Genomic DNA, 28,000 nt, shown 5'->3' with positions numbered 1-28,000 from the left:
GATTATTTTTATAGTTGCATTTTATAGTTTAGAAACCACCACTTTATATAAAGTACTAATTTAATCGACGCTGTCTAAGTCATGGGGTGACTTCTGCACAAGTTCACCATCGTCTAATGTCCTAAATGTGTGTTTTTGTTATTTACCATAAAAACTTACGGCCTAAGAAAAATGAAAAGGAAAAAAAAAACATTGAAATTACAACGAAGGATTGAAACGGGTTACAGAAAATGTGTACATCCCTATGGGTTAGATATTGCCACACTGGAGAGACCGTTACACCGCAACGTGGGTTAAATAAAATTACCGGTTTAATGAAAAACACGGAGAGGCTTCGTAACACCGTAAACACAAGTGTAAGAAATGTTTCTAATACAGCCCTAGTTTTAAATTATTATTCTGAGCAAAGTTAACTTGGCGTTTGGAGTATAAAATAAATCAGTTTTTTTTTATCTCCCAATTTTTCCTCTTCTGCTTCCACAGTGCAAGCAAGGAATTTAAAGTTTGCTAGTGCAATATAATGTTTTATGAAATACGTCCCCCCGCGCGGGAGAAAAAAACAAAACGAAAAATAAATAAATCAAAATTTATGATTTTCCAGTTCCCAGTCAGTCGTTTCTTCCTTGAAGAACATTTTACTAAAACTCCCACAAACTTAGAGGACGGTCACACCTCGGATACCTGACTATACAGTCTTTCAATGCCCGCTGCGCTATCTTTGGATGTAAAAAAGAAAAATATGTCCCAACAGACGTTCAAAATAAATAAGGTACCACTATGAGGGCACCCGCCTTCCTCCACTGCCAGGCAAAAAATAAACTCTGCTGGTTCTAAAGCACGTCGACTCCTCCTCTTAGAGGCTGCTCAGCAGTCCGCTTTAATTTTCTCGAGAGAGTTGTGGATTTTCGTCAAGGTCTTTTTGATGCGTAACGCAGTCAGTCTGGCCGAGGGATTTTGGTACCAGCATTCCTTCATTAGCTTTGCGATGGACGACAAAGTCTGCAAACAAACAAAAAAACGGGAAACAAGTTGGTTGAGGTGGGATATTTAAATCGGTCAGGATAATCAAATAAAACAAAAATGAATCACTTTGTATCTGGTGGGGATAAGTGATCCTACGACAAGCTGAAAACTTGATACTGAGTGTCCACAGACCAAAGGGGGGGATATTAATCACATTGCATCTGAACGGTTTCTAGCACTTCTGAGAAGATGTGTGGTAGAGGTCTGTAGATATGGGGCAGCAGACATCCAATTAACCGGATCCCATCAAGGAGGGTGCGAGAGAGGGCGGGGAGTGGGGGGCTGGTGAATACTACAATGAATGCTAAGAGCTGCTTAGGGGCACAGGTCAGTCTGTAAGGTGACCGACACAGAAACAGGTAATTACTGTGCTGGATTTATCCTGGTTCCCATGACAACAGATTAAAAGCCAGCCAATTCATCATGAAGCATCATGTTCATTAAATTGCTTTTCGGTGTCTGATCAGCACCATGCTGGAGAGGTCTGGCTGCTGTGTGTTTGTGCATTGCTTAACATGCCTGGACCGGCCTTTTATTGGGGGGGGGGGGGGGGGGGCATGCACACCTCTCATATGCACCGAGCCCTCTAAATTTCACCAGAGTGCATCTGATGAGGAGAACGGCGTGAGTGGAGGACTCACCGGGTCTGAGAACCATCTATTGGGGATGTTGGGTCTCTGCTGGTCCACACAGACCACCTTCTTCATATCCTCAAAGCTTGGATCATTGGGTACCATGTCGTGAAAGGGGGGTTTGTAGTCCTCCACGATGCCTACGGAGAGAGAGAGTCACACTGAAATCGGAGGGGGGGGGGTCCACCATGGTTCATGTGGTCTGAGTTTCTAAGGTGAGCCCACCCGGTCGTGGGAAATGGCAACTGAAACCTGGGGTTTATATAAAGCCTTAAAAACACAAAAGAGTCATAGGCAGCAGAGGGCAGAACTGCGAGCGGCCAGCGCCTATCGCCAGCGGGGGGGGGGGGGGGCTCTCACCCAGCAACCCCTATAAATAGCCAGGAGCTGCCAACCCCCCCCCTTGACGCCCATATCCATTTCACCTCAGGCGGCAGTCCTCGTACATACAGGCTCGCGGAAATGGACCTCGAGGGGAACTGCGGCGACCAGCCGCGGTAAAATCGCCGACACGCGGGAAGCAGGTGCACAGCCGGCGATGGCCTCCATAAACACACTCCGCAGTCAATCTCACATCTTTTCAAGTTTTTAATGAGGACGCAAACTTCTCCGTGCTTTCAATGCTCGGTAGGAACAGACCATATTTAAATAGCAAAATACTAATGCTAAAACTTTTAATATCTAGAGTGCTTTTGCACATCTGACCACATCATCCAGTGAACACTGACCAAGAGACTAAAGCCTGGATTGTTTCATTTTTGTAAAAGAAAACCTTCCCATGTCAATTTCCATTGCTCTGCATGTAGTGGGGGCTCTGCCCAACACCGGAAAATGTCATGTGATGGATTGGCGACACGTGTCATATTTTAATTTGATGATTAAATAAATAATAGATTATATTATACAGGATTATATAATCTATAGAGTAGGACACACACACAAATTCTTCATTAGCTCCAGTTATTAGCCTAGAGGACAGTGTTAGTTTAAGTATCTAAGAAGTTAGTATCAAGTAGAAAAATGTTGATATTCTTGGTGTTCCCCAAAATTTATTTGGCCGGTGGAATTGTCAGACCACAGGTTACAACGTTAAAGACGTAATTCTGATAACATCAGCTGGTAGCTACAGTAGTGTTGTGTTGGCGACTATCCACTTACAGCTTTTCCATGCTGGTGTCTTCGTGTAAAGTGTGCGCACCTCACTAATGTAAACGCCAGGACAGCACAGCAGGGGGTGCGCTGCTAAATACTGACCGTTGCTAACCGTCCGCCTGGCGACCTCCCACAGGACCAGACCGAAAGCCCAGATGTCCACCCGCTTGTACGACTCAAAGCAGTCCGTCTGGATGGAGTCGTCCAGGACTTCAGGGGCCATGTAGCGCTTGGTGCCCACCTTGGGGTTGTTCCCTACATCCAGCTCGTTGGTGTCCTGAAAGTGCATCACGGCCAACCCTGAGACAGGAACACACATCCGAGGAGGAATCAGTGAAAGGATGACAGACGGACCGCGTCCACAGACGGACCGCGTCCACAGACGGACCGCGTCCACAGACGGACCGCGTCCACAGACACGACTCCAAAAGCTCCGAAGGCACAATAAAGGCTGGCTGGTGATGCTGGAACTCTGCGCAACACAGAAAACAGCATCAACAGGTTCCACCTTCATGCTTGCATAAAATGAGCAAATAAGTGCTGCCCTCTTGTGGACATAATGCAATACCGATGGAATTTTTTTTTTTTTTATTATAGTAAGATGTCCTCAGATTAGTTTTGGGGGGGGGGGGTGGGCAGGGGCTGTGAACATTCTGGTTTTTGCTCATCAGTTAACCTTAATTACTCAATTAGTAACATGGTTTTAAAGACTGCGCTATGTCCCCCTACGTATTAAGCGATTCGGTGGCTTGAGAGAAATGCTCCACTGCTAATTGGATATTGCAAAGCAAGGCAGCCGGCAGCAATTAAAGACAACACATCAGCACAAACCCGTCCTTCCCAGAAATGTTACAATAATGAAGATTAAACCCAGATTAAACCCAGAGCACTTAAAAGCATTTCGGGCCACTCTGAATTCGAGGGGAATGAAACAGGGCTCGACTTGCTCAAAACGTCGCATAGGTGCGGAACAACATCTCCTCATCGTGATGGTCTAGTGCATCAAATAAAAAAAAAAATACAACATTAAAATTGGCTCTTGTCCGTTTTTGGTTTTTACACAGCCCATTCCTGCCCTGACTGCTCCTCGGCCTTGACTAAAAACCCATTAGGAGGGCCCTTCGCTGACATTTCCCTGGCCGTAATAAATTACTGGCATTCTGGAAATGGGCTCATAAGTGAGGGCATTTGAAATGGCACAGGGGGAGGGGTGGGGAGGGGGGGTGCCGTCGGCCAAGACCCGTCGCAGCCTCCGTGTCTGCCCCCATGTATTACCGCTGGGGCTGAGAGCCACTCGGCCACTAAACCTCCACATCCCCGGCGGCGTGTCTTAATGGGCTCGGGGCTCGGTGTGACCCTGGGCCCCGAACTCGCCAAATTAACGGAGCTGCTTTGGCATTAGAGTCGCAAAAACCGTGTAAACAAACAGGGGGGTTTCAGAAGGCTGCGAGAGGACATGGCCAGTGCTGTTCAGGAATGGGGGAGTACAGTATTCGCACCCGTGTCACATACATAACAAATTTATGCACAAGTACATTATACAAAAACATATACATATTGCCAAATGCCTTGGGGTGTCATACTCCTTCTGACGCCACTGTCTGTCGTGAAAGGCGCTATATAAAAATTCATCGAATTGAACTGAATTATAGAAAGATGGTTAAACACCTGCATTGTGATACATGCCAGTTAAATAGTGCCTACACGCATGACTGCTAATCCTACTGTTGCTATAATATAAATAAGATCATAAAAATAAACCATTGTAAACCATTCATCTTCCAGCTGCTTATCGTGGTCCCGGAGGAGGGCGTGGCCTATATCTGGCACCCCACCCCACTGGGCGGCCGTCATCATTACCCAGGTCAGCAATGCAGCACTGTCCATTCCTCTTGACCAGGATGTTCTTGCTCTTCAGGTCGCGGTGGGCGATGGCTGGCTTGCCCTGCGTGCCGAAGATCTCCACGTGCAGGTGCGCCAGGCCGCTGGCGATAGACAGCGCCATCCGCAGGCAGCCGGTGGCGTCCAGCGTGCTGAGCTGCAGGTGGTCGTACAGCGAGCCCGGCTCGTGGAAGTGAGTGATCAGCCAGAGCTGCGTGCTGGAGTTGCGGGACGTCATGTCCGACGCGATGAAGCCTGCGTGGAAAAGGGGCGGCGAAGTGGTCAACATCCGGGCCCCTTCCTCACCTGCAGGCGGCCCGTCAGCCAAGTACGGCCGTTAGCTTCCAGCGCTCAAAGCTGGGAGCCAGCAAACCCCAAAGCTCAATCTGGTGAACCAAACATGATGCTGTGGATCTTCCATCCCAATCTTCTAAACGACATCTTGCCATCCTCCAAAATCTGAATTGCCCTGATTGGAATTTCATTCCAAACCATAACAAATGGCCCCATAGACAGACTGTCTGTCTGTAATATAGGCATAATTAAAAAGACACATATAAACCAGATTCCATCAAGTGACACTTTCGATGTGGCAACAGCATCAAGGATATGCAAATCAATAAAAAAAAGTATCATTTAAAAAAATGCCTTATTGTTTTAATATGGCTCTAAATGGCTTTACTGAGCTTTTGGCAAAACCGTAGTCTGTATTCCCATAAAAAAAAGTCTATTTTAATGGGAGAAAATACGACGAGACGAGAGTTTAAAGTCCTCATTTTTAAAAATGTTTACAGCTTCCCGGACACATTAGACCCCAGAGCTGCTACGTGTTACGGAAATGCAGCTGGAGGGCTTGTTTATCAGAGAGACCGGTTATAAAAAGCTCGGAGCGTGACACTGCAAAATGCACCGAATTACGAGCCGGAAGCCTGATCACAGCGCCCAGTCCGCGACTCGCCCCAAAACCGACTGATTTTAGCTATGAGAACCAGAGCTGCTTCCTGCAGAGGGATAAACACGTAGTTGCAGATGCTTGCATCCCTGAACCGGGAGGGAAATATCACGAATTCCTCCAGCATCCGCGGTCCTTCAATCAGTTTTTTTTTTTTTTTATCATTTTACTGCAAGAGGCTCATTGGTTCATAAATATACCATTTCCATCCCCAAGAAGCATGGATGGTGCCCATTGGCCAGACGGGCAGTAAGACTCGCATTTTGATTGGTTATCCCAGACTGCACTAGTGCATCTTCTGCATGTGTGTGAGTTTGTGACCTACCGCGGTATTATCATTATATACTGCAGTTATTACTATCCTGTTTTCACTGGAACGTATCATTAGGAGACCCTGATGACCCAGAAAGATGACAGAATATTCTGGGAGAATCATGTCATCTGTCTCCAGCAGTTCCTTTCAGCTTGGTGGTACCTCAGAGATCTGCATCCACCCACCCAGGATGTTCTCGTGCCTCAGTAGCACTGTGTTGTAGATCTCCGTCTCCCGGAACCAGGACTTCTCATCCCTGGAGGAGAAGATCTTCACGGCCACGCTCTCTCCTTGCCACTGTCCCCTCCAGACCTCTCCATAGCGCCCCTTCCCTATCACAGCAAAGGAATTTCAGTTGCTGTGGTTGCGTTCCTCCTGGGTTCAGGATTTTTGGGTTAACGTAACCTAGAAGTCATGATTGTCTGATAAGTCCAAGTTTAGCTAAGGAGCATTCCTATTGGACGATCACAGCTCTCTAGCTTAAGCTGACTGAGTTAACAGATATGCTGCTTTGGGAAACACCACTCAGTTCAACACGACGCTGCTCTGCATTCAAAGTAATAAATAAAAGAGGGATGATTTTAGCTTATTTAACCTTCAGTACTATTCATGAAATACATCACAAAGAAAAGCATTAACCAGACAAACATTAAATAGCCTTCATGGTTTTTCCTTTTACAATAAATGTAACCATAACCCCCAGCCTCGATTTCCCTACGCTTCACCAGGCCCACAGAGCGGCGTACTGACCCACACACTCGTTGAGCGTGATCTGTCGTGCAACAGTCCTCTGCACCAGGAAGGGCAACCCAGAGCCGCTTCCTGAAGTACAAGAGTGATCCAGCAAGTCCTGTAACGGGAGAACAAGCCTGCAATCACAAGGAATTCACACGGCACAGAGAGACTGCAGAAAGTCCACATTGATCAGAAATGCGTGTACACTCTTTTCAATCTCGACTAGTTTCTGATAGTAATTCCTTAAAAGCAAATAAACAGTTAAGCACACAAGCAGGGCAATCGGGGGGGGGGGGATTTACATGGGAGGTGGGTGTACCTCGCAATATTTATAATAGATAGACCATAGCATTTAAATTTAAGTTGTGCCTTCCCAATATCAAAGTTTCTCCCACAACATTGCATACAAGAGATCATCTTATGTGGGGGGGGGGGGGGATGTACCCCCCAATATTTATTATAAATAGACCTTTGCATTTAAACTACCAAGTTGTATCTTCCCAATACCAAAGCCATTGCATACAAGAGACCTTCTTGTGCATTATTTCCTGCCATTTCTTGGATGGGATTTTTATAGGTACTGTACAGACCCAAAGGTCCAACGGCAGAGTCGCTAAAAGTCCCGCTGCCCAATCCCTTGAGAATCAGGGGGTCTGACATACCACAGAGTACTTAACCAGAGTCCCACATCAGCTACTCCTCACTCAACCCCCCCTCCCCCGAAAGCTTTAAAACAAAAAATAAAGAAGACCCTCTGGCCTCACAAGTCTGTCATCTGTGATTAGTGGGCGGAAAACCTGATCTAATCCCGGTCCCAGACTCAGCGTTAAGCCGTTTATTTTTATCTTCAATGCCAGAGACGGACCACTACATCTCTGCCGCCACAAGAGGGCAGTGTGCAGCAACAGTCTAACAAAAAAAAAAAAAACGGGAAAAAGGCCACATCCAAAGCACTTTAGCGTGACTGCACAGATGCATTGATAATGAATGCTCTTACGATCCCAAAAAAGGCCACAAAAGATCATCTGTGTTAGCTTCCACTCTAAATTCCCAGTTTGTGGGGGCTGGGGGGGGCAACTGAGGCAAGAGCATGGTTTAAAAACACAGCATTAGGAAAATTGTGTATTTGTGTGTGCGTGTCACCAGAAATTCAGCTCAGCAGTCACAACTTCATACAAGTCTTTGCGACATCACCAAAGGCATTTTAATTACTGAGAGAAACCTTTCTCAGCAGTGTAATGGATGATAGGTCGTTAAATGCTGTGACATGCTGGAGAATGACTGAATGGCTCCGAAGGCGGTCATTGCACAAGCGCGCCCCGATATCCGTGGCGGTGATGGACACAAACGGCGGCAAGGAACAGAGTCGGCTGAAGCTGAAGTGTAGGATGAAGCAAGGCAGCGACTCCACCGGTCACGCAAACGACAGACATTCGGCGAGACGCGCACACGCATCCATTTTCCAAGCATGCATATGGAACTTTGTGGAGACGGATAGATGTGGGAAGTCAAACCAAAGCGGACACACTGGCCGGGTTCGATCGGTGTCTTGTGTCTTGCAGGATCTCCAGGTGCACATTCTCAGCGTGATGCACATCAACTCAGACAAAAGCGTCTGCCAGATATGTAAATGAAAATGTAAATGATGCAAAACAAAGTCTGGGGTGGGGGGGTTCACTGAATTTTGTAAGATTGTCACTGTGAGGACCCCTCCCCCCACCCCAGGCATACATTTTTCCCCTCAGCTCTCATGAGGGGGTCCCAGGGTCCTCAACTTCGAACACTGCATTCTGGTCTGAGTTATGGGGGGGGCTTGAGTTGGGGTACAACCCTGCATGGGACGCTAGACCATCCCAGGGCACATAAACACACACGACAGCTGGTTAAGTATTCAATTTGCCAAAACCATTTGTTGTTGGACTGTTGGAAGTGCGTACACTTGGAAAAAAGGTACAGGCCCAATACAGTTTTGTACCCCACATTATTGTACCCCTAATGTCCCTCAGAGTCCTTTTCTGTCATTTAAAAAGGTAAAATTACCTACAGCCAGGGTACAATTGGTCGAGTCTTGAGGGTGCAGCTTCAGTGACAAGCGACTGTGCCAACGAAGGTACAAAATTTCTGCCTTTTTCTGACAGTATATGGTGCCCAGAGGAAACTCGGGCTGATGGGAAGGACCCGCCCCCCCACGCAGCGGGGGCGGGTACAAATCAAACGCAGAGGGTTCGGTTCGGGTGCGGCTGTGACGTACCGCAAGCGTGCTCTCGCCGACGTTGGAGGCGATGAGTCCGTCGATGATGCCGTACTCGGCGTCGCGCGCTGTCAGCCGCTCCATGTGGCCGCGCTGGATCCGCTGGAACAGCAGCACGGCGAGTGCGGACAGGACGAGGAGGACCACGACCGGGCCCACTGTCACCACAGCCAGCATGCTCACCGAGTGATTCACGCCGTCCCCCGCAGACCTCGCTGGGGGAGGGAGAAACACCTGAGCTCAATCCGGGCGACCTCCACCTTCTATAACATCCAACAGCCTTCATCTGCTGGTCTACAATAATACTACGCAGACCGTCCCCTGCTTCCAACCAATGCGACTTACGGTGACTCGCACATGCAACCAGGTATTTTTGTTTTTTTAATTAAGTAAATGTACATAAAAATAAATTTTCAGCTGGCCATATACTTGGCAGTGCTATGCTAGCTAATGTGGAGCATTCGATACTTACCACTGCAAAACACTGTACTGTACGCTAGTGCGGCCATCCCAGCCTCACACACATCTTCCAGCCTCATTCCCACTCCTACAAGTGTGCTTATTCTATTCCAACATACCTCCATTTCAGCGTATGACCTGTCTCTCGGCAAGGAACCCAGTCGTAAGTTGGGGACAGTCTGAATGACACACCAACACCAACACCTAGACTCAACAGCAACAACTTGCCTACATCTGTACTCAAACCCAGTCTGCACCCTTATTCTCAGTAATTAGCCAAAAAGCACAGCTCTCTATAGGTTACGAGGCTTTTGGTAATTTAATTCATTTTGCCAATGAAACTAGTCACATTTTATCATTTAATCAGCCAATAACAGTGGGTCCCCAGGACTGGGGTTGAGAAACGCTGCTTTGTTAAATCGGCTAACTGAGAGGTAATGAATTGCAGGAATGCAGGATTAACAACGCTCAGCTAGAAGGTGACAGTCGGCCATGTCATCCTGCGCTTGGGTGCTTCGTCCAGAGCAGAGACAACCCCAGCACTCAGGTGTTCCTACTCTGCCGAGAGCAGGGACGGAAAATGGGAGGGGCCTATAATCTGGGACGCGGGCCCAGTCAAGCCTGCCATTACTTCACTCACACTATTCACTTCGGCAATAACCCACAAAAATGCAGTAAAACCCCAATCACGCGCTTTGCTCTGGCACTGGCGGCTGCAGCAAGGCTTCCTGTACTGCTGGACCGGCAGCCGACCACTGCAAGAAATATTACTGCACTGCTCCAGGAAAAATAGCATATTTTGTTTGTTTTGTTTGCTTGTTTGTTTGTTTGTTCATCCGCTAAAAAACTGAAGGCCCTGTCATCCATAGAAGACAAGCAAAGGCAACAGTATGAGACGAGTAGCTGCGGAGTATGAGAGGGGGAGCAAGACCATGTATGGCCTTAAAAGACATCAGAAAGAGTTTATACTGCAGACGGAAAGTGACGGATGTGTGTGATATGTGAAGATATTTTATTGTTAGTGTGAACTCTAGACGCAGAAGTCTGTTATGCATTGTGATATAGAGTTTGCAATAGCAGGAAGACCAGCAAATAGAGAATTACAGTAATGGGGACAGGAGGAGATGAGGGCATGTACGAGAGGTTCAGCATCTGCGTTGCTTAGCATGGGGCGGAGGCTGGCCATGTTGTGAAGAGGAAGGAAGGCAGACTTGGTGAGTGAGCTGACATGAGCATCAAATGTGAGATTCGAATCATATAAAACATAAAGCATGTCGACAGATTTAGGATGAACCAGGATAGCATCAATGTTAAATGATATAATCACAATTCTAGCAAACAAGACATTGGGATTGATTATTAGCACATGAGTTTTGTCAGCATACAGTCTTAGAATACTAAATATCATCCGCAACAAAGGCAGTGTTTCATTTGTATGTATTAATGCCTATAAACTACTGTCTATCAGAAAGGTATGAAATAAACCAGGAGAGTACGCTACCAGTAAAGCCACTAAATAAAAGACGTCCATAGGTGAAGTGTGAAAAATTGGGGGGGGAAGCAAATCAAAACAAGTAGAATCCTGACAGCCCCAGGGTGAACTGTAAAGACCCTGAGGAGTGGTGACGGAAAAAAATTGATGCCTCATGAACCATTTGCTATATTTTTTGCCCCCACTAGATGGTGCTCTTGGGGCATGCTTTGTGCTCATTTTACATCAGAGGGCACTGTCAAGTGGCTTCACAAAATAAACCACATAGTTCACGAAACATCATTTTGTCCATCACTACCAAGGGGTGTCTCAGTACTGTGAAGTGAATGTAATCAAGATTGGAATGGTTTGTAAAGGTTGTTTGATGCTTAATTAGACTGCAGCTGGGCAGCAAAAGCTTGCCGTGGCAGGTTAGACATGGGTTAGAGATTGTCTGATAGTTTAGATCATCTGGGTTCAGACCGGGTTTCTTGGGAACTGTGATAGCTGCAGCCGTTTTTACACCTATTGGAATAATGCCTAATACTAGAATTCTGTCTATCAAATCAGATAGGAAGGCAGATATCAGGCAGACAGATGTGGAAGCAGGGTCAAATGTACTTTGAAATTTGGCCTGATGGTGGCGCTACACCGATGAATGTATTAAACCCAAATCTGGCGACTAAATACATTGGACTGTCCTCTATTAATGTGACAATTTTTTTTAAAAAATCTACAAAGTGGTTCTATGGGCTGCATTAGACTCCCATGGCAGAAAGTATAATAATAATAGTGAAAATTCCAATGATTACAATAGATGACCCGTAATAATAATAAAAGTAACCGCATGCGACGCTGCACTGCACCTCGAGCCCACGAAACACAGAAGCCTCAAAATTTTTTCAACACAATTACAGACTGCTTTATGGTAGTCCAGTCTTAAGTACGAGTCTGCAAGTCGAACATTTTTAAACCCGGGGACCGCCAGTAAAACACTTCCCAGCTGTGACAGGACGGACTAAAGAACGATCAACTCACAGGAGGTCTGTAAAAAAAAAAAAAAGATTGCTAATGGAAAAGCATCGGGGAGCATGGACCTCGCGGTAAAGCTCGGCGCAATACCTCGGACGGGCAGCTTGACGGTGACGTTGAGGTTGCACAGATGCCCCTGGCAGCACTCCACCACCTGGTCAGGCGACGGTGGCGTCTTGCAGTTCAGCCGGCCCTGCTCGTACACCTTGAAGCAGCCCTTCTGCCTCAAGGGGGCGCCATCGCTCAACGTCAGTGCTGAGAAACACTGCTGGCCCATGCAGCGGTCGCCGGTCGCGCATGAGCGGCCCTCACACACGCACTCGTGCTCCCTTGGGGGCGGCAGCCGTACCTCCTCGCCTGGGGGTGAGGGGGGGTGGGGGGGTGGGTAGAGAATCATTCACTATTAGTGCTTTCCAGAGGATGGACGGTTTAAGAAAATTAACATTCCATCCAGTGTATATAACAGCCTGATGTCCTGTGCTGCCTGGGGTAGGCTCCACCCCTGCCCCCCAACCCTGACCAGGATTAGTGGATGGATGGATGGATGGATGGATGGATGGATGGATGGATGGATGGATGGACTACATTAAGAAAATCTCTATTGTCAAGCAAAGGAGCTAAAGGATAGGAGTTAAACACAACGAACAAACGATGACTAACCTCCCTGCTGAGTCAACACCCAATTTACATTTTACTTTATTTATCAGGCACTTCTGTCCAAAGCCACGTAGAAGTGAGACAAATGGCATCTGACGAGCATGACATTGTACAACTGGCCCCAGGGTTAGGAAGGCTGTGGTGTGGCACACATCCAACTGTGTATCTGGGGCTGTTTCAGTAGTATAACCAGGCCGTTCACACAGCTAAGATTTTTCAACTGTAGCCTGTTTGGTGAAAAGGTTCCTTAAAGTACAGATGAGGCCCCACCATGGACTGGAACCCGAAGCCTTTTGGTCAAGCTTAACCCACAAACTACCCAGTGAATGAGAATGAAACAATTCCGGATCGTCCTGACATGCCCCCCCCCTGTGGCCGGTATGTGATGTTACTCCGGGAATGTTCTAGAATACTCCACAAGGGTAATGGTGGACATTTACCTCTGGCAGGCGACTCCACGCTGGTGTTGGCATTGCACAGATGACCCCTGCAGCACTCCACCGTGACCCCAGGGGGCGCTGGGCTGCCACAGAGCACGCCCCCCCCAATACAGCCCTTCTGCAGCAGGGGTGACGAGTCATTTCGGGGCGAGATGGAAGTGTAGCATGCCTGGGAGATGCAGCGGGCCTCACCGGCACATTGCACCCCCTCACACACGCACTCGAACCGGGATCCTTCATCTGGCCGGGGGGGGAGAGAGAGAGGAAGGGGGTTTACGGCAGATGGGGAAAAAAAAAAAACGGAAACTATACAGACAGTAGTAGACGCCATTACAAAAAGATTTAAACGAGAATTATACTCATTAAGAAACGCAGCTTAGAGAAACGCCAGATTTGATCACTGTGAACAACAATAACGACTCCAGTGATTCTCAACTGATGGGGCCACTTTCAGTGGGTCACAGTACGTCTCATTACATTAATGTCACAGTCTCTTAACAGCAAGTCCATTTCCAAACCAAAAAATTCTCTGTAGTCGGTTTGCAAGCAGGCTAAGATGGAGGGAAAAAATAATCTAAATGCAGTAGCACCTCAGAGATAAGATGACGCTGCACGATTGGGATGGAACTAAAAACGCTGAACATGCGGGAGGAATCTTAGCAGTATACACGCCTTTAAATAGTCAGGCCAGCGTGATTAAACTGGAAAATCCATTACAGAACTGCTAAATTCCAGTTATTCATGCACCCAAGAAGTACATACACTTTTTTGACCCCATATGAGGTGACAACAGAACTAGGTCTAAGCAGGACAGGGCCTCTGAGCATCCAGTCAGCAAAGAGCTCTCTCAGGTACTTCTGGCCAATCAGAGTCATCCTCTCAGACTCACGGAGGTCAAAGACGCCTAAGCCAGAAACACAGAGCTCCGGAGATGGCATACAGTGTCACCCTATTGCGCCCCCCCCCCCCATCTCCCCCACATACAAGAGCCTACCCAGAAAAAAACTAAAATCAGAGCATACCTTCTAGGCTGCCGGCGGCGAAGACCAGCATAGTTACCATCAGGAAAATCATGGCGCCATCTAATATTAGAGGGCTGAAAGAGAGACAGGGAAGAGCGTTATAATCATAAGCTCTAAACGCAGGGCTGCAGAAAAATAGACGCAGGGGAAGAAAATCCATCCGTTTCCTCCTGAGTTCCCAACTACCGAAATATTTCATTTCTCTCACTGTTCCAAAGCAATGCAGTTCAAACAAAGCCCGTTCAGCCTAAACTGTAAAAGCGGTACTCTGATTATCCAGCATCACGCCAACATCGTTCCCCCGTCGCGCCCCCCCCCAGACCCGAAATGCTGGGAGGCGAGACCGTCACTCACGGAAAGGAACCAGTGAAGCAGACCGACAGGGGAACGGGAGCTGGAGAACGAGACAAGCGCGCAGATTATCCCCGGGCACATCCCGAGCCCATCCGCCCGCCGACGTGCGCAAACGAAAACGGGATTTCCAGGGCATGATGGGCGACAGGCTGTGAGCAGGAGGCACTGAGGAGGAGGATCATCAGGAGGAGAAAAAGGAGAGGGAGAAAGGGAGGAAAAGAGCGAGAGAGAGAGAGAGGGAGGGAGGGAGAAAGGGGAGATCTCCTGGCCAGTGAAGAGTCAACACCAAGTTTTACAACTAAAGTGGGTCTCATGCCTCGCTGTCGTCGTAGCAACAAGGCAGCGAGTGGCGAGCGGCGGGGAGGCTGCCGGGTTCCCATTGGCTGCCAGGCCGCGTGAGAGAGACGATCGGCCTGGCAGCAATGGGAGCAGACAGACGCAGGGGGCGGAGTGAGGCACAGCGGGACACGGTGCGGAGGATTTCAAATGAGCAACAGACGCCCCCCCCCGCCGCCCCCCACCAACATTTCCTACCTAATGATACATTATCGACATCATTCATGACTGAATCACCCTGATTGGCTGGATGGCCTCACAGCTGAATCTTGCTCTGCGACAGGCTCATGTCGGCTTAGCGGTGAAATGACTGGCGGCTCCACAGAGATGAGTCTCCCAGCAACGTCGACTCCCCTTAACGACACGTAACCCCGTTAACGAGCGCTGGCCGCCCTCCTGACGGGCCCCCAGACAGAGACGATTAACAGCACACCATTACCGCTACCTCCAGGGAGCCTCAAAAGCCTGGCACACACACACACACACACACACACACACACACACACACACACACACACACACACACACACACACACACACACACACACACACACAGAGTCGGAGAGCAGAGCGGAAAAGGGGCTGGGAGATAATCACAGGGTCTGGGGGGTGCAGGGTTCGAGTCACGAATGGAGGAGTGGTACTGTCAGTGAACGAGGCAAAGCGATCTGAGGAAATGAGAGCTGGAGTCTGGTGGGGGGAGAAAGGAGGCATTTGGAGACATGTATGATTTTTTTGGGCGGGGAGGGGGGCAGGAAGCAGCTGATGGCGAGTAGAAGGGCATCCTGGGGGCAAGAAGCCAACCTCATGCTGACCCTGAACAGCATGCCATGAGTCTAGGAGAGCGAGGAGCCATCTGTGACAGCTCCGAGCGGGAAGGTGACGAGGCCCCGGAGCGTGCGGACACACACACACATACACACACACACACACACACAGGCAGGCAGGCAGGCACACACACACATACACACTCACGCAGGCACACACACAGGCACACACACACGCACGCAGGCAGGCACACACACACACACACACAGGCAGGCAGGCAGGCAGGCAGGCACACACACACAGGCAGGCAGGCACACACACACATACACACTCACGCAGGCACACACACACGCACGCACACACACACACACACACACACACACACACACACACACACACACACACATACACACTCACGCAGGCACACACACACGCACGCACACACACACAGGCACACACACACGCACGCAGGCAGGCACACACACACACACACAGGCAGGCAGGCAGGCAGGCACACACACACAGGCAGGCAGGCACACACACACATACACACTCACGCAGGCACACACACACACGCACGCACACACACACACACACACACACACACACACACACACACACACACTCACGCAGGCACGCACGCACACATACACACACGCACGCACGCACACACGCAGACAGGCACACACACACACACACACAGGCACACAGGCAGGCGCACACACAGACAGGCAGGCAGGCAGGCACACGCACACACACACACGTAGGCAGGCAGGCACACACACACACACACACACACGTAGGGTATACCTATCCTTATGGTGCCCGCTCATTCACTTCTATGGGAAAAATGCTAACGCTAACTATGACAACCTTAACCCCCACCCTGCCCAAACCATAACCATAAGTAACCAAGCAAAATACAAGAGTTTTTGCATTTTTAGTTGTTTTTTCATAGCAATCACTGATTTTTATGAAAATGGGGTTTGGATATTTATCACGTTATGGGAACATTGTGTCCCCATAAGGATAGGTATACTCACTTGCAGGCACACACACACCTATGGGCAATTTGGCAACTCCAGTTCCCTGTCCATATAAAAGCAATGCTTTTTGTCGTCTAAGATGACACAGTATGTGCATGTGTATGCACTACATCTTAAAGGGAAAGTTTATATACAGAGAACGTGCATATCGCTCAAAAACACCCAAAAGTTTATATTATATATTAGATGGACTGGGAGACAACCACAGGCAACACTTTCCAGTCCAAGACCAACCGATATGGAGCAGTCGCTGGGGGATGGATGTTTGCAGATAGTCATGGAAACGGCAGAAACATCCCTGGAAACGGCAGAAACATCCCAGCCAGAAGCCGAAACACAACCTGGTTGAGGACTGGCTGCGGGGCAGAGAGCGGCAGGCTGGGGTTTTAATGGAGCACCGTTCGCCAAGCCCCTATTCCTCTAGTAGAGCCATGCAGTTTGGGTAGTCGAGGGTGGGGGCACGAGGGTCACCCCCCACCCCACCAGCTCCTACTGGGCCGTTTGTATCCATCAGCATTTTCACTACGGATGTTGCTTGGATCGTACCTCATAGTAACCTGTTGCTGATGGAGTAAAACACTGACTGTGTAAAACCAGAGGGGGGGGGGGGGGGGGGGGGGGGGAGAGCCTTGTACGCAGAGAAAGAAACTGTGTCCAAGAGGTCAGGTTACACGTCAAAACTCATATTATTAAACCTGCCACTCAAATGCCGCAACAAATGTTAAGGGTGGATTAAACCCCCCCCTCCTTGGATGTAGACGTGCTTGCCTCAGTCTCTGTCCAGCCGAGGGGAGGGGGGGGGGCGTGAGGATAAGGCCTTGTAGCAGCCGGGCAACAACCAATAAATCACCAGCAAGACCACAGGAGTGATTTGGGATGTAAACACAAGAATACCGGATTTTTTGTGGATTTGTGTGTTTGGTGTGTTAAACACTGTCGTGGGCAGGATTTTTTTTGTCATAGTAACTCAGCAACCGCCTCCCTCATACATTTCCCGAAGTGTTACTATAAGACATTACATTGTTCCAGTTAGATTTAATTATATGTATAATTAGATTATACGACATTCTTGTTCTTGTCAGCATCCCCACTACATAAAAACTTCCTATAAAATGCCACATTTCTGATATAAACTGAATATGCAGCGGAGAAAAACCCACAACCTACAGGCACTGACACTTCGCTTTATAACTATGGTCAAATTAAATGAATTGCTATCAGGTATCTGAGTTACGGTCTATAAATTGCTGCCACTTGTGGTGATTATATATATTCAACATACGATTCTGCACATTACGAGAAAAAAACCACGTAAAATTTTGCTCGCTGTTGGAAGGTAGCGGCAAAAGACGAACGAAATATCTAAATTAAAAAAAAAACAAAGAGTAGTTTCATTGTATAAGCATCAGTCAGCTTATTCAGCCAACTATGAGCAGCCTGCTCATTTTTTAAAGATTACGGATCTTAATCTCACACGGTCGGCCACAGGAGTTCATTCCCTGGCCACATGGTACATTCACGGCCCACACTTATGCCAGGAAAGCAAGATGCTTCGTGCAGAATTCCTACGACACTCAGGGAGAAAGAATCATGCCCAGCACGACAGATTAATGCAAGACCGTGAGGGGGGGGGTGCAGGATATAAACAGCCCCGCCATGTTAATTAACAACACCGCATCGAGACAGCGTTAACGACCTGACACCGTCGCACAGGCGGAATCTCTAAACCGTAAGACGATGCTCATTAACCTGTGGGGATTGTTTCCTTGTGCCAGAGCCAAGTCAAATGGGAAATTAAAGCGGAGGTGAAAGCGAACGTGGGACCCTTTCCCCGCCCGGTCATGGCGCTAATCTGAACCATCGTATTTTGGAATCCACCAAAACACCCCCCCCCTCCAGTGCAAGAAACTGTCTGAAATGCAAATACCCCCCCCCCCCCCTCAGTCAGTCCTGATTTTCCCCATGTAGACTATATTGCCAAAAGTACTGGGACACCTCTCCAAATCATTGAATTCAGGTGTTCCAATGACTTCCATGGCCACAGATGTATTAGGCATGCAGACTGCTTCTTCAAACATTTGCGGAAGAATGGGTCGCTCTCAGGAGCTGAATTTAATCGTGGTACCGTAATAGGATGCCACCTGTGCAGGAAGTCCATTCGTGAAATTTCCTTGCTACTAAATATTCCACGGTCAACTGGTGGCATTATAACAAAGTGGAAGCAGCAGCAGCAACTCAGCCACGAAGTAGAAGGGCACGTAAAATCAGAGCGGGGACACAGTGTGCAGAAGTTGCCGACTATCTACAGAGTCAATAGCTACAGACCTTCAAACTTTGTGTGGCCTTCAGATTAGCTCAAGAGCAGTGTGCATAGAACTTTGTGGAATGGGTCTCCATAGCCGAGCAGCTACATCCAAGCTTTACATTTCCATGGGCAATGCAGAGCGTCGGATGCAGTGATGTAAAGCATGTCGCAGTGGAGACGTGTTCTCTGGAGTGACGACTTCAAACTTCTCTGGCAATTTGATGGACGAGTCTGGGTTTGGCGGTTGCCAGGAGGACGGTACTTGCCTGACTGCATTGTGCCAAGTGTAATGTTTGGTGGAGGGGGGGGGGTTATGGTGTGCAGTTGTTTTTCAGTGGTTGGGCTTGGCCCCTTAGTTCCAGTGAAAGGAACTCTTAATGCGGCAGCATTCAAAGCCATTTTGGACAATTTCATGCTCCCAACTTTGTGGGAACAGTTTGGGGGTGGACACTTCCTGTTCCAACATGACTGTGCACCAGTGTACAAAGCGAGGTCCATAAGGACGTGGAGGAGTGAGTCTGGTGTGGAGGAACTTGACTGGCCTGCACAGAACCCTGACCTCAACTCAATAGAACACCTTTGGGATGAATTAAAGCAGAGATTGCGAACCAGGCCTTCTCGTCCAACATCAGCATCTTACCTCACAAATTCTCTCCTTGGTGAATGGTCAAAAATTCCCATAAACACACTGCTAAACCTTGTGGACAGCTTTCCCAGAAGAGTTGAAGCTGTTTTAACTGTAAAGGATGGGGCAGCTCCATATTAAAGGATATCTAATAAGAATGGGATGTTATTAAAGGTCATGTGTGTGTAAAGGCAGTTGTCCCAATACTTCTGGCAATATAGCGAATGTAACAGCCCCCCCCCCCCCCACACCACAAGTAACTTTTTTTGGGTATATTAAAAAGTTTTTTGTGACCCGTCATATCCAGGGAGTCCTGTGCTACATGCCCAGTGCATTCTGGGATACCTGACCCTGACCCTATACCGGTCAAACCATAATGAAAAATGAACAAACGGATGTACAAGAAGAAAGACAGCGTCCTGTAAAAAGAGCGACAGAACATCTCTCCTACATTCAGCTCAGGTTTCTAATCAGATCATGCAGCTTGAAAGCAGCATCACCAAGTTTACTTTCGGTAACAGTTAGTCAACATCGATAGAAATCGCAGTGGTGCCATGTGATTCGACGGGACAGAAACACAAAGAGCAAAATTCGCAATTGCCTCAAACGTGAAATCTTGAAATTACTGCATTACTGGGATACGCACATCAGAAGCCAGAGCCCAGCCAAATCAGAGAAGCTAAAACGGACGGACGCTCTGGCCAATCCGCTTGGCCGTATCGGGACGCGCCAGACTCATGCGGGAGGGGCTGTGATCAGGCCCTTTTTTCTCCTCCCTGATGGCAGAAAACGGAATATAAATACCTCAAAATAGACAATTATGTCAATAAGCCACAATACCAAGCCAGTGACATTTACACAAGTACCGACCTGGATCCATCCATCCATCGTCCACTCGTTCATCCCAGGCAGCATGATTGGGGCCCTGGAGCCTATCCAAGGATGCATAAATCACACGCGCGCTTTTGGAAGTTCAGTACATACGACCTATTGCACGTCTGTTTAACGCAACACAGGACAAATAAAAAAAAAAAGACTTAACATGCCGATGTGCTAGACACAGGAATAAATTTCAAGCATTTTAGAAAACCGTAGAGTAAGTAAACTGCTGGACATGAAGAATTCAGCAGCGCTTGGATAGATGTGGGGGGCATACGAGGATCAGACATCTTTGGCTCCTTGACACCCCCCCCTTCCCTCGAGAGCACTACAGATGAGATGCGGTGCCGAGTGCACCCCCCCCCCCCCTTCTCGCCATCTCTGTCGGAGCACCAACTCCCCTCCCCCCCCCCCCGCCCCGCAGCACTCATCCTGAGATGTTTGCCTGCTCAGAGCTCTATGCACACGAGACTCCACCCATTATGACATCATCTCACCAAGATGCACTCAAATCAGAGCACAAGCTGTGTAACAAACAAGAGCACAGGGATGAAAGGATATTTCATTTCATGTGGCCTTTACCTCTAGGGCTATGGGTCAGTGTGTGTGTGTGGTTCAGGTTAATTGGGCCATCTAAATTTCCCTTAATGTGTGTGTGTGTGTGTATGCGCATGCCCAGTGATGCACTGGTATCCTATCCAGGGTGTTCCCCTGTCTGCAGTCCTTTGTTTCCTGAAAACGTCTCCAGACTCACCACAATCCTATACAAGATAAGTGATTATTAGTGATGAATCAAATATTTCATGTCGGAACATTACTGTGTTGGTCTGTCACGCTCGTCACCATGACCGCGCCCTTGGTTAACACCCAGCCTAGCCATTTCATTGAGGTGTGAAACAAGTGACAAAGACATTGAGATGTTAATTAGGCACTAACTGGAAGGCATTTGCAACAATCTGTAAGACGCTGCCCCTAGTGGACGGGAGGTGTGCACTGCCTTTTCCATATCTGCTCTCTCAGCAGGATGCACAGTACTGCGTTCAATCATGCACTGAAGGACACTGTACACGCACACAGATACGCACACAGCCCCTGAAGCAGTGTCTCCCCCCCGCATGCTTGCCTGCCAAGACCTCCCACAACACTCATGCAAGAGGGTGTCAAGAGTCCTAACCAAGTAAACACACACCTGACAACAGGGTTTGGGAAGAGAAGCAGCCTGTCAGAACCTCTATTCTTATAATCTTACCCCATAGCCTGCTCATTGTTGCATTGGGAAAAAAATATTTTAAAATCTACTTCAGTCAACCTGACAGCCAGAAGGCCGGAGATTCACCACATTTTTACGTAATCCTGCTTATATAAATTTGTGACGTCTTTTTGAGAGAACTTCCAAATCGCTCAGAAACACCCAAAAGCTTAGCAACAGCAGAACACTCATCCGGTCATTAGCCTGACCTCCACCCCACATGAAATGAGAATTCCCATAATCCACCCACTCCACTTTTTAACCAGGATCCCTCTTAAAACAAATGCTGGGAGGGGGGTCAGGCTGAGCTTCAAAGGAAAAAGAGACACGGCCCACACAGCAAGAACTGAATTCACCTGAGCAATGGGAATTATATACCATGAGGACTTCTTGGCCACCCAATCAGAAGCTGAGCTTTATTCTGACTGACAGCTAACCCTAACCCTCCCTCAGCTGCAACCTAAAGTCAGCTTCCTGGACTCCCCCTTCTCCCACAGAGGCTCAGAGGACAGAAAAGGGTTATTACACTCAGCATCCCTATGAAAAAAAATGTACTATTACAGGTTTGTAGGTCAAACTAATCTGGAAAAACACTCTAAAAGCACCATAAAACACCAAATCATCTGGCTGGGCTGAGACTTTCAAACTACGGCAAACTGACGTTTGCGAACTACGGCAAAGCTTTTGATGGAGCCCGTTTTAAGTTTAAAGTGGAATAATATAGATTTGCTGTAAGATTTCTTACGTGAGCGTGAGTCTGAAAGCGTGAATGGCACGCCAGATGCGGGAGAGCTAGCAACCCTGACAATCAACTATCCGAATCAGTCAACGGGAAAAGGATTATAATCGTCTCTGAAAGTCTTTGTTTAGAAGCCACTGATGTGAACCGTCAAGGCAGGTTAAATTGACAGATAATTAACGTGGCACTTAAAAGTTTGTCACCAAAAAGCTGGGGACACTCCCGCTTTATCATACAGAGCAGACACGGATACCTCCATGTAGGAGGAAAAGATTTAATTAAAGATCGCGGGATTACAGGACTCATACTTTTATTTAGTGTTCAATGATTAAATGTTTCTGCCGATGCTCGGACAGACATTCATCCATCTTCAAGAAAATAGCCCATGTTTTTTTTTAGCAGAAGGCGAAAAGTATGCCTTTATAATGCGTTACAGAATAGTTAAATTTCGATCTTTCGAGGCTGGTACTTGGAAGCAAGAATGAGCTTTAAAGGTTACAAATAAACGATACAATTTTGTTGAGAGATTTCCCATATTCCTATTAGCAAGGCAATCCCTGAGTATTTTATCCGAGCCATGCTGAATACCGCTTTTACTCATACCGGGGACGCAGCCCTATCGGGTCAGAGATCCCGTTATGGCCCGAATATCAAAGCGACGAACTCACTGCCCGTGTAGGGTCCACAATAAAAGCGGCCCTTAATCTCGCTGATCGTATGTGGCTGTGAAGGCGATGTGCGCACTACATAAAATCAGTTCACAGATTTTGCTGTACGATTGCTCATACTTGTCGGTCAAGAAAAATCTAACACAGAAAACACAATTTGCAACATAAAACAGTAAGTCACGACAAAGAAGTTAAATCGTGAGAATATTATTTGAAACAATTTGTTAGCCTGCTTAAGATCGCCACTTCTGAAATAATACGAATGTCTATCGAAACGCCCTCTTAACATCACACGTTCCCAAAACTTGGATAAGATGACAAAAAATGAGAGCGCCGTAAAACTAGTGATCATCTTACCTAGTCTAAATAACTGTGTAAGTTTAATAAATGTTAAAGCAAACAATGTTTTGAGAGTGTTATTGCAGACTTTATATATACTAGGCCCGTTTTCGATACGACCGAGCCCGGCGGCACTAGCGACCGACCGGGACGGGAACCCGCAAAACGCGCCGCGCCGGCTCCGGCGTTACAAGCTAAACGTAGCCGATCGGAGACATGCAGGCTTTCCTAGTGTCATTTACATCTGTCTTCTGTCCGCATCTGCGCAGACAAAAAGAGCCGCCGAGGGGCTTGGGGCTCTTAAAAGTCTGCTTGAATAAACCTCAGACTATTTTACTTCCCGTTTAAGACGCGAAGCTGCAAGCGCCCGCCGGTTATGGATGATATTCACCCCGAAATCCAGTTTCATGTGCACAATTCTGTGATCATCAAAAGCGTCTGGGTTTGCTTTTTCTTTAACAACTCGCCTTGCAGAAAGACCAGTCTGAAATGATACGAATAACAAAGACAGAACCGCCAGAGTCCAGTGCTCCGGGCTTGATCGCAGCACCCCCCCCCCCCCCCAACCACTATAAACTCAAACTTACTCTCCGCCTGTTTCGCATGTCAGCTTGCAGGCAAAGACGCCGTCATCACCGATGGATGATTCCTTAAAGAGACTGGGTCCCGATTGCGCCGCCAGGCATCGTAACGCAAGCGCGCGCGCACACACACACAACACACACACACACACAAAACCACCTCCCTCCGCCCCTCCCGGACGAGTCCAACGGGACACCTACCCGCCAGCGTTCCGCGGCTGCAGCCCAGACTTGAAGCCGCCCGACTCAGTGTGTGGCACCGCCTGTGGTTAATGACAGAGGCTGTAACCCGATCCCCCCCAGCCGCCTCCCTGAGAGAGCCCCTCCACCTCCCCTCGGTCCTACATTGTTCCAGCCCCCACAGCCAGCTCTTCCTGACAGCCAAATTACTGAGCGTTGAAAAACTATTACTGCCGGAGGAATCGTCCACCCCCCGTCCACTCTCGCCTTTCAGCTTAAAACCCTCCAGCGAATGGCTGCGGGTAAAGTCTAGACTTACTGCTTTTTCTAGGTTATTCAGACAGATGTGCAAAAAGCTTAGAGTGAGAGAGAGAGAGCGAGAAAGAGAGAGAGAGAGCAAGTAAACACTACAGAGCACTTGCGACACACAACTAATAACGATAATGAATTATTTGCCACTTGCTTGATGTCATTGTATTACACATTACGGGAATCTTGTTAATTTAACTCATATAATCAAAGCTCATAATGTACAAGACACGTATTCAACAGTGCCACACAAAGTGCTCCCCGACTACTGGAAAGTGAATGGGAGAAACATTTTTGTACAATGATGCCATTAACCTTCTCCGAGTAGCTACACCCTTCATTAGAGCAAAAGGAATGGAAAAAATAAAAACTAATATGAAAATGAAGTGGCAGCACAAGATCTTTGGGATGGAGGACATCTTTATCCAATTACAGAAGATTAATTTTCCACATTCCTCAGCGTGTGTCAGACTGACACCTGGCACGATGTCAACATCCATTGTTCTAACCTGAAACTGGCTGCCTTGTCTTAAATTAAACAAGCAAATTCGGCAGCTGAGGGGTCCCTGCATGTACTCTGCGGAGATCCTCGCATCTGACTGCACACCAGGCACAGAAGTCTGTCACTTCTCAGCCACGTTCCAACCCTTCCACTCCCCAGACAATGTCATTGCTTATTCACTTTATTTTCCATTACTTAGCCTAGAAATCTCCCATAATGTTGACCCAATTTTCACATATTAATACACCCCCAAAAAGGCAGAAATGGCCACAGACGAAGATTACCATTCATAAGATCCCCCCCCCCCCCCAAACGTCCTATACATATAATAACTCTTACTGTTAATAACACCTACTCAGGCTAAATAAAGTCTGGCGCCAAACGTATCGCATGGCTTGCTGAGCCATACTGTTTATTGGAGGGGGAAAAAAATCCTTTCATTGTCTGCAGGTCTAGGTGGGACTCTCACGTTGCATAAGGTGACAAAATTGCTGTAACACACGGTGAGCACAGCTTTCAGAAGATGCCATCCATGTTTATCGGAGTAACGTACGAGCTGTGCGAGCATCTTACAATTTCCTTTACAGACATAATCATCAGTAGTACAGATAGGATACAGAGAATTTGCTCAATTCAGAAAACACGAAATCTTGGTTTAAACCTACAGTAAACCCACCCGCCACATTTTAGGACTCTTACAACTATACTACTATAGTATACTGTAGAAAAGTACAGTTCATGTACTTTGCAAAAATATAGCCAAGTTACATTTCCAATTTGAGTTATGGACCTTCCTTATAGGTACAACATCTCCTCAGAAAGGCTACCTTTTGCAGATAAGTCACTGTTATTTCATCCGCTGCTCCTTTGCAGCATAAAAGGTCTGATCAGCTCTTAATCTTGAATTTTCAGCAAAAAAAAAAATCAATATCTAATATATAAACCATCAGCTGGTTGTAGTGAACAAAGACACATAATTAAAAAAAATTCAACATTCAACAACACCTATATACCCAAGAACTACCAATTTTATAATTTGTAACCACATTCTGCTTTATTCGCCTTTTTGGTGATTACAGTCCAGCCAATCACAGAACAATCTCACAGGGTGATTCAATGCATATAAATGCATGACACTTTCAAGGTTAGGATAAGAGCTTCCTACTTTATCTTAACACAGAAGTACAGTTCATTCATCCATGACATGCTAATATATTACAGCTTAATTCGCACGTCCTTAGTAACCGAGTCTGGATTCATCCTTAAGTAAAACACCTCGCGTCCGCTACAAAAACCCCGTTTCAATCAATGAATAAAATTTCCACATTTATTTCACTCATTTAAAACACGAATGAATTCCGGTATGTTTTTTAAATGCATTACTCATCATTGTATTATGCAGGCTACATATTATCAATGGTATTAGAGTGCAAAATGTGCGCAGGTCCCCGATACAAACCGAACCACCGTATTTCCGCTTCGCCTTTTCCCCACCTTCAATATCTAATATACATTTTAAAGATGTACGCCCGTATCTAAATTTTGTTAGCCGCTATTATCAGACTTTGACAGCGTGGGGTACGGCGCCCATTGTAATGCTTACTTCACATCGGGGGGCAGATTGACCCAACTACGGGAGGGTGAAGATCGGGGATGGGGGGGTGGTTTGTTCCCATCCCGACTCTACATGACAAAAGACCCCTAAGAATGTGTCAACTGGCTGCGCCACATTTTAAATTTATCCAAATAAATCGTAGAGTATAATATATCCAACTTCACTGCAGCAATACAGGGATAGTAATATTATATTGACATTAAAGGGTATCTTAAACATAAAATAGCACCGTTTCACCCAAACAACATAAAAACAGAATCACGGTGTGCATGAACCGAGTATATTTTAAACTACGTTAAAATCCATTCCTAACGCGTTTGTAAACCAACACCATTTGCATAATATACTGTTTTCATCATGTAAAATATTTTTGGTTTGCCAAACATCAAATGGTTTGGTCTTGTCAGTTCAATAACGAGTGAAAGATCGACGAACACAAAGTTGGGAGGTTTAAGATAACAGTGCTTTAGTTAGGGCATGAGAAGGAACCGATAACTTACCTTAAAAATTCAGGAAGTGCTTTAAAGGCTGCGATTAAATGTGCACTTTACAGCACAGCCACTGCAAGCGGCCAGCGGTCTCGGACCTGAAGGTGGTGTTTTCCTTTCCTTTCTCCGACCAAAAGCCGCCCGCCTCAGCAGGCATTGCCGTCCTCCGCTTTCTTCGCGGTTACTGCGGCTCTCATACTCCGAAACGAGACAATGGGAATCCGGTCCGAAAAAAAATCACTGGGAAAAACTAGGAAAGTTTGCTGTGTGCCTAGCACGACTTTGGCGACTGGAGAGAAAGAGAGAGGCGTCCCTGCTTCTGGCTGTAATTAAAGATCATTACTACATCATTTCCTCTGCGCTCATTCCCACACTGGACACCTGGGGAGAGAGTGACCGTGTCTGAAATCTCACCTGCATAATTGCATGTGTTTGCATGCGCATATCAAGCGGCACAATCTCCCAGTCAAACTTTCTGCATAAGAAAAATGATTCATTATTGTACTGGATATAGCAAAGCAAGTTATGCAAGACTAATGATACTTTATGTATAAATTTTGAACTGTATTTGTAAGGAATAGGTCAGATGCGTAAACACTGAATATACCCTGACGTTTCTGTAAGTTATACTTAATGCATAGCCCATGGACTGCTTGAGTGCTATTTGCTCACAAATGCGAAATTTAAGTTCGGAGGTGAATGCTCCCGAGAGTTACGAAACGTTATAGTACAGTATATCTTAAGAAAACATCTGTGCAGGTCATTTTTTTGTAAGCAAAGTGTTTTGATATTGAATTAATGGATGTATTTTAGCTTTATATTATTTGGATAGTTTGAAATAAATTTAAGAACCCAAATATATTAATTAGGCTAAATAAAATAGAGTTTCACTCACCGTATTACACTTTCTACGTTAAGTTAAGGAGCCTAATTCACCACGTTTGCTATGTAATGCTGCCCTCTGCAGCGCGGGAGGTCCCCTAATGAAATCCCAGCA

At 47.0% G+C, this 28,000-nt stretch overlaps 1 protein-coding gene across 6 annotated transcripts; it reads right to left on the bottom strand.

Moving 5' to 3' along the window:
• Positions 1 to 2: 2 nt before the first annotated feature.
• On the bottom strand, positions 3 to 28,000 carry LOC125731006 (activin receptor type-1-like). 6 transcript variants are annotated; one of them, XM_049005849.1, is made up of 12 exons: positions 27,899 to 28,000; positions 27,016 to 27,384; positions 14,021 to 14,094; positions 12,999 to 13,238; positions 11,992 to 12,258; positions 8,940 to 9,154; positions 6,704 to 6,803; positions 6,139 to 6,285; positions 4,668 to 4,943; positions 2,910 to 3,107; positions 1,665 to 1,795; positions 3 to 999 (listed from the first exon to the last, which is right to left on the bottom strand). In XM_049005849.1, exons 3-12 carry the CDS (start codon positions 14,070 to 14,072, stop codon positions 865 to 867), a joined length of 1,761 nt encoding a protein of 586 aa, XP_048861806.1. In that variant the 5' UTR covers positions 14,073 to 14,094; positions 27,016 to 27,384; positions 27,899 to 28,000; the 3' UTR covers positions 3 to 864. The 6 variants fall into 6 exon arrangements, with proteins under 6 accessions (XP_048861806.1, XP_048861804.1, XP_048861809.1 ...); XM_049005847.1 differs by lacking the exon at positions 27,899 to 28,000 and having other exon boundaries at positions 27,016 to 27,391; XM_049005852.1 differs by lacking the exons at positions 27,016 to 27,384; positions 27,899 to 28,000 and adding an exon at positions 24,111 to 24,178.

The sequence above is a fragment of the Brienomyrus brachyistius genome, chromosome 1, assembly GCF_023856365.1.
Source record: "Brienomyrus brachyistius isolate T26 chromosome 1, BBRACH_0.4, whole genome shotgun sequence".
NCBI lineage: Eukaryota > Metazoa > Chordata > Actinopteri > Osteoglossiformes > Mormyridae > Brienomyrus > Brienomyrus brachyistius.
Note: the sequence above shows the minus strand (reverse complement) of the source record. Positions and strands in the feature narration are given on the sequence as shown.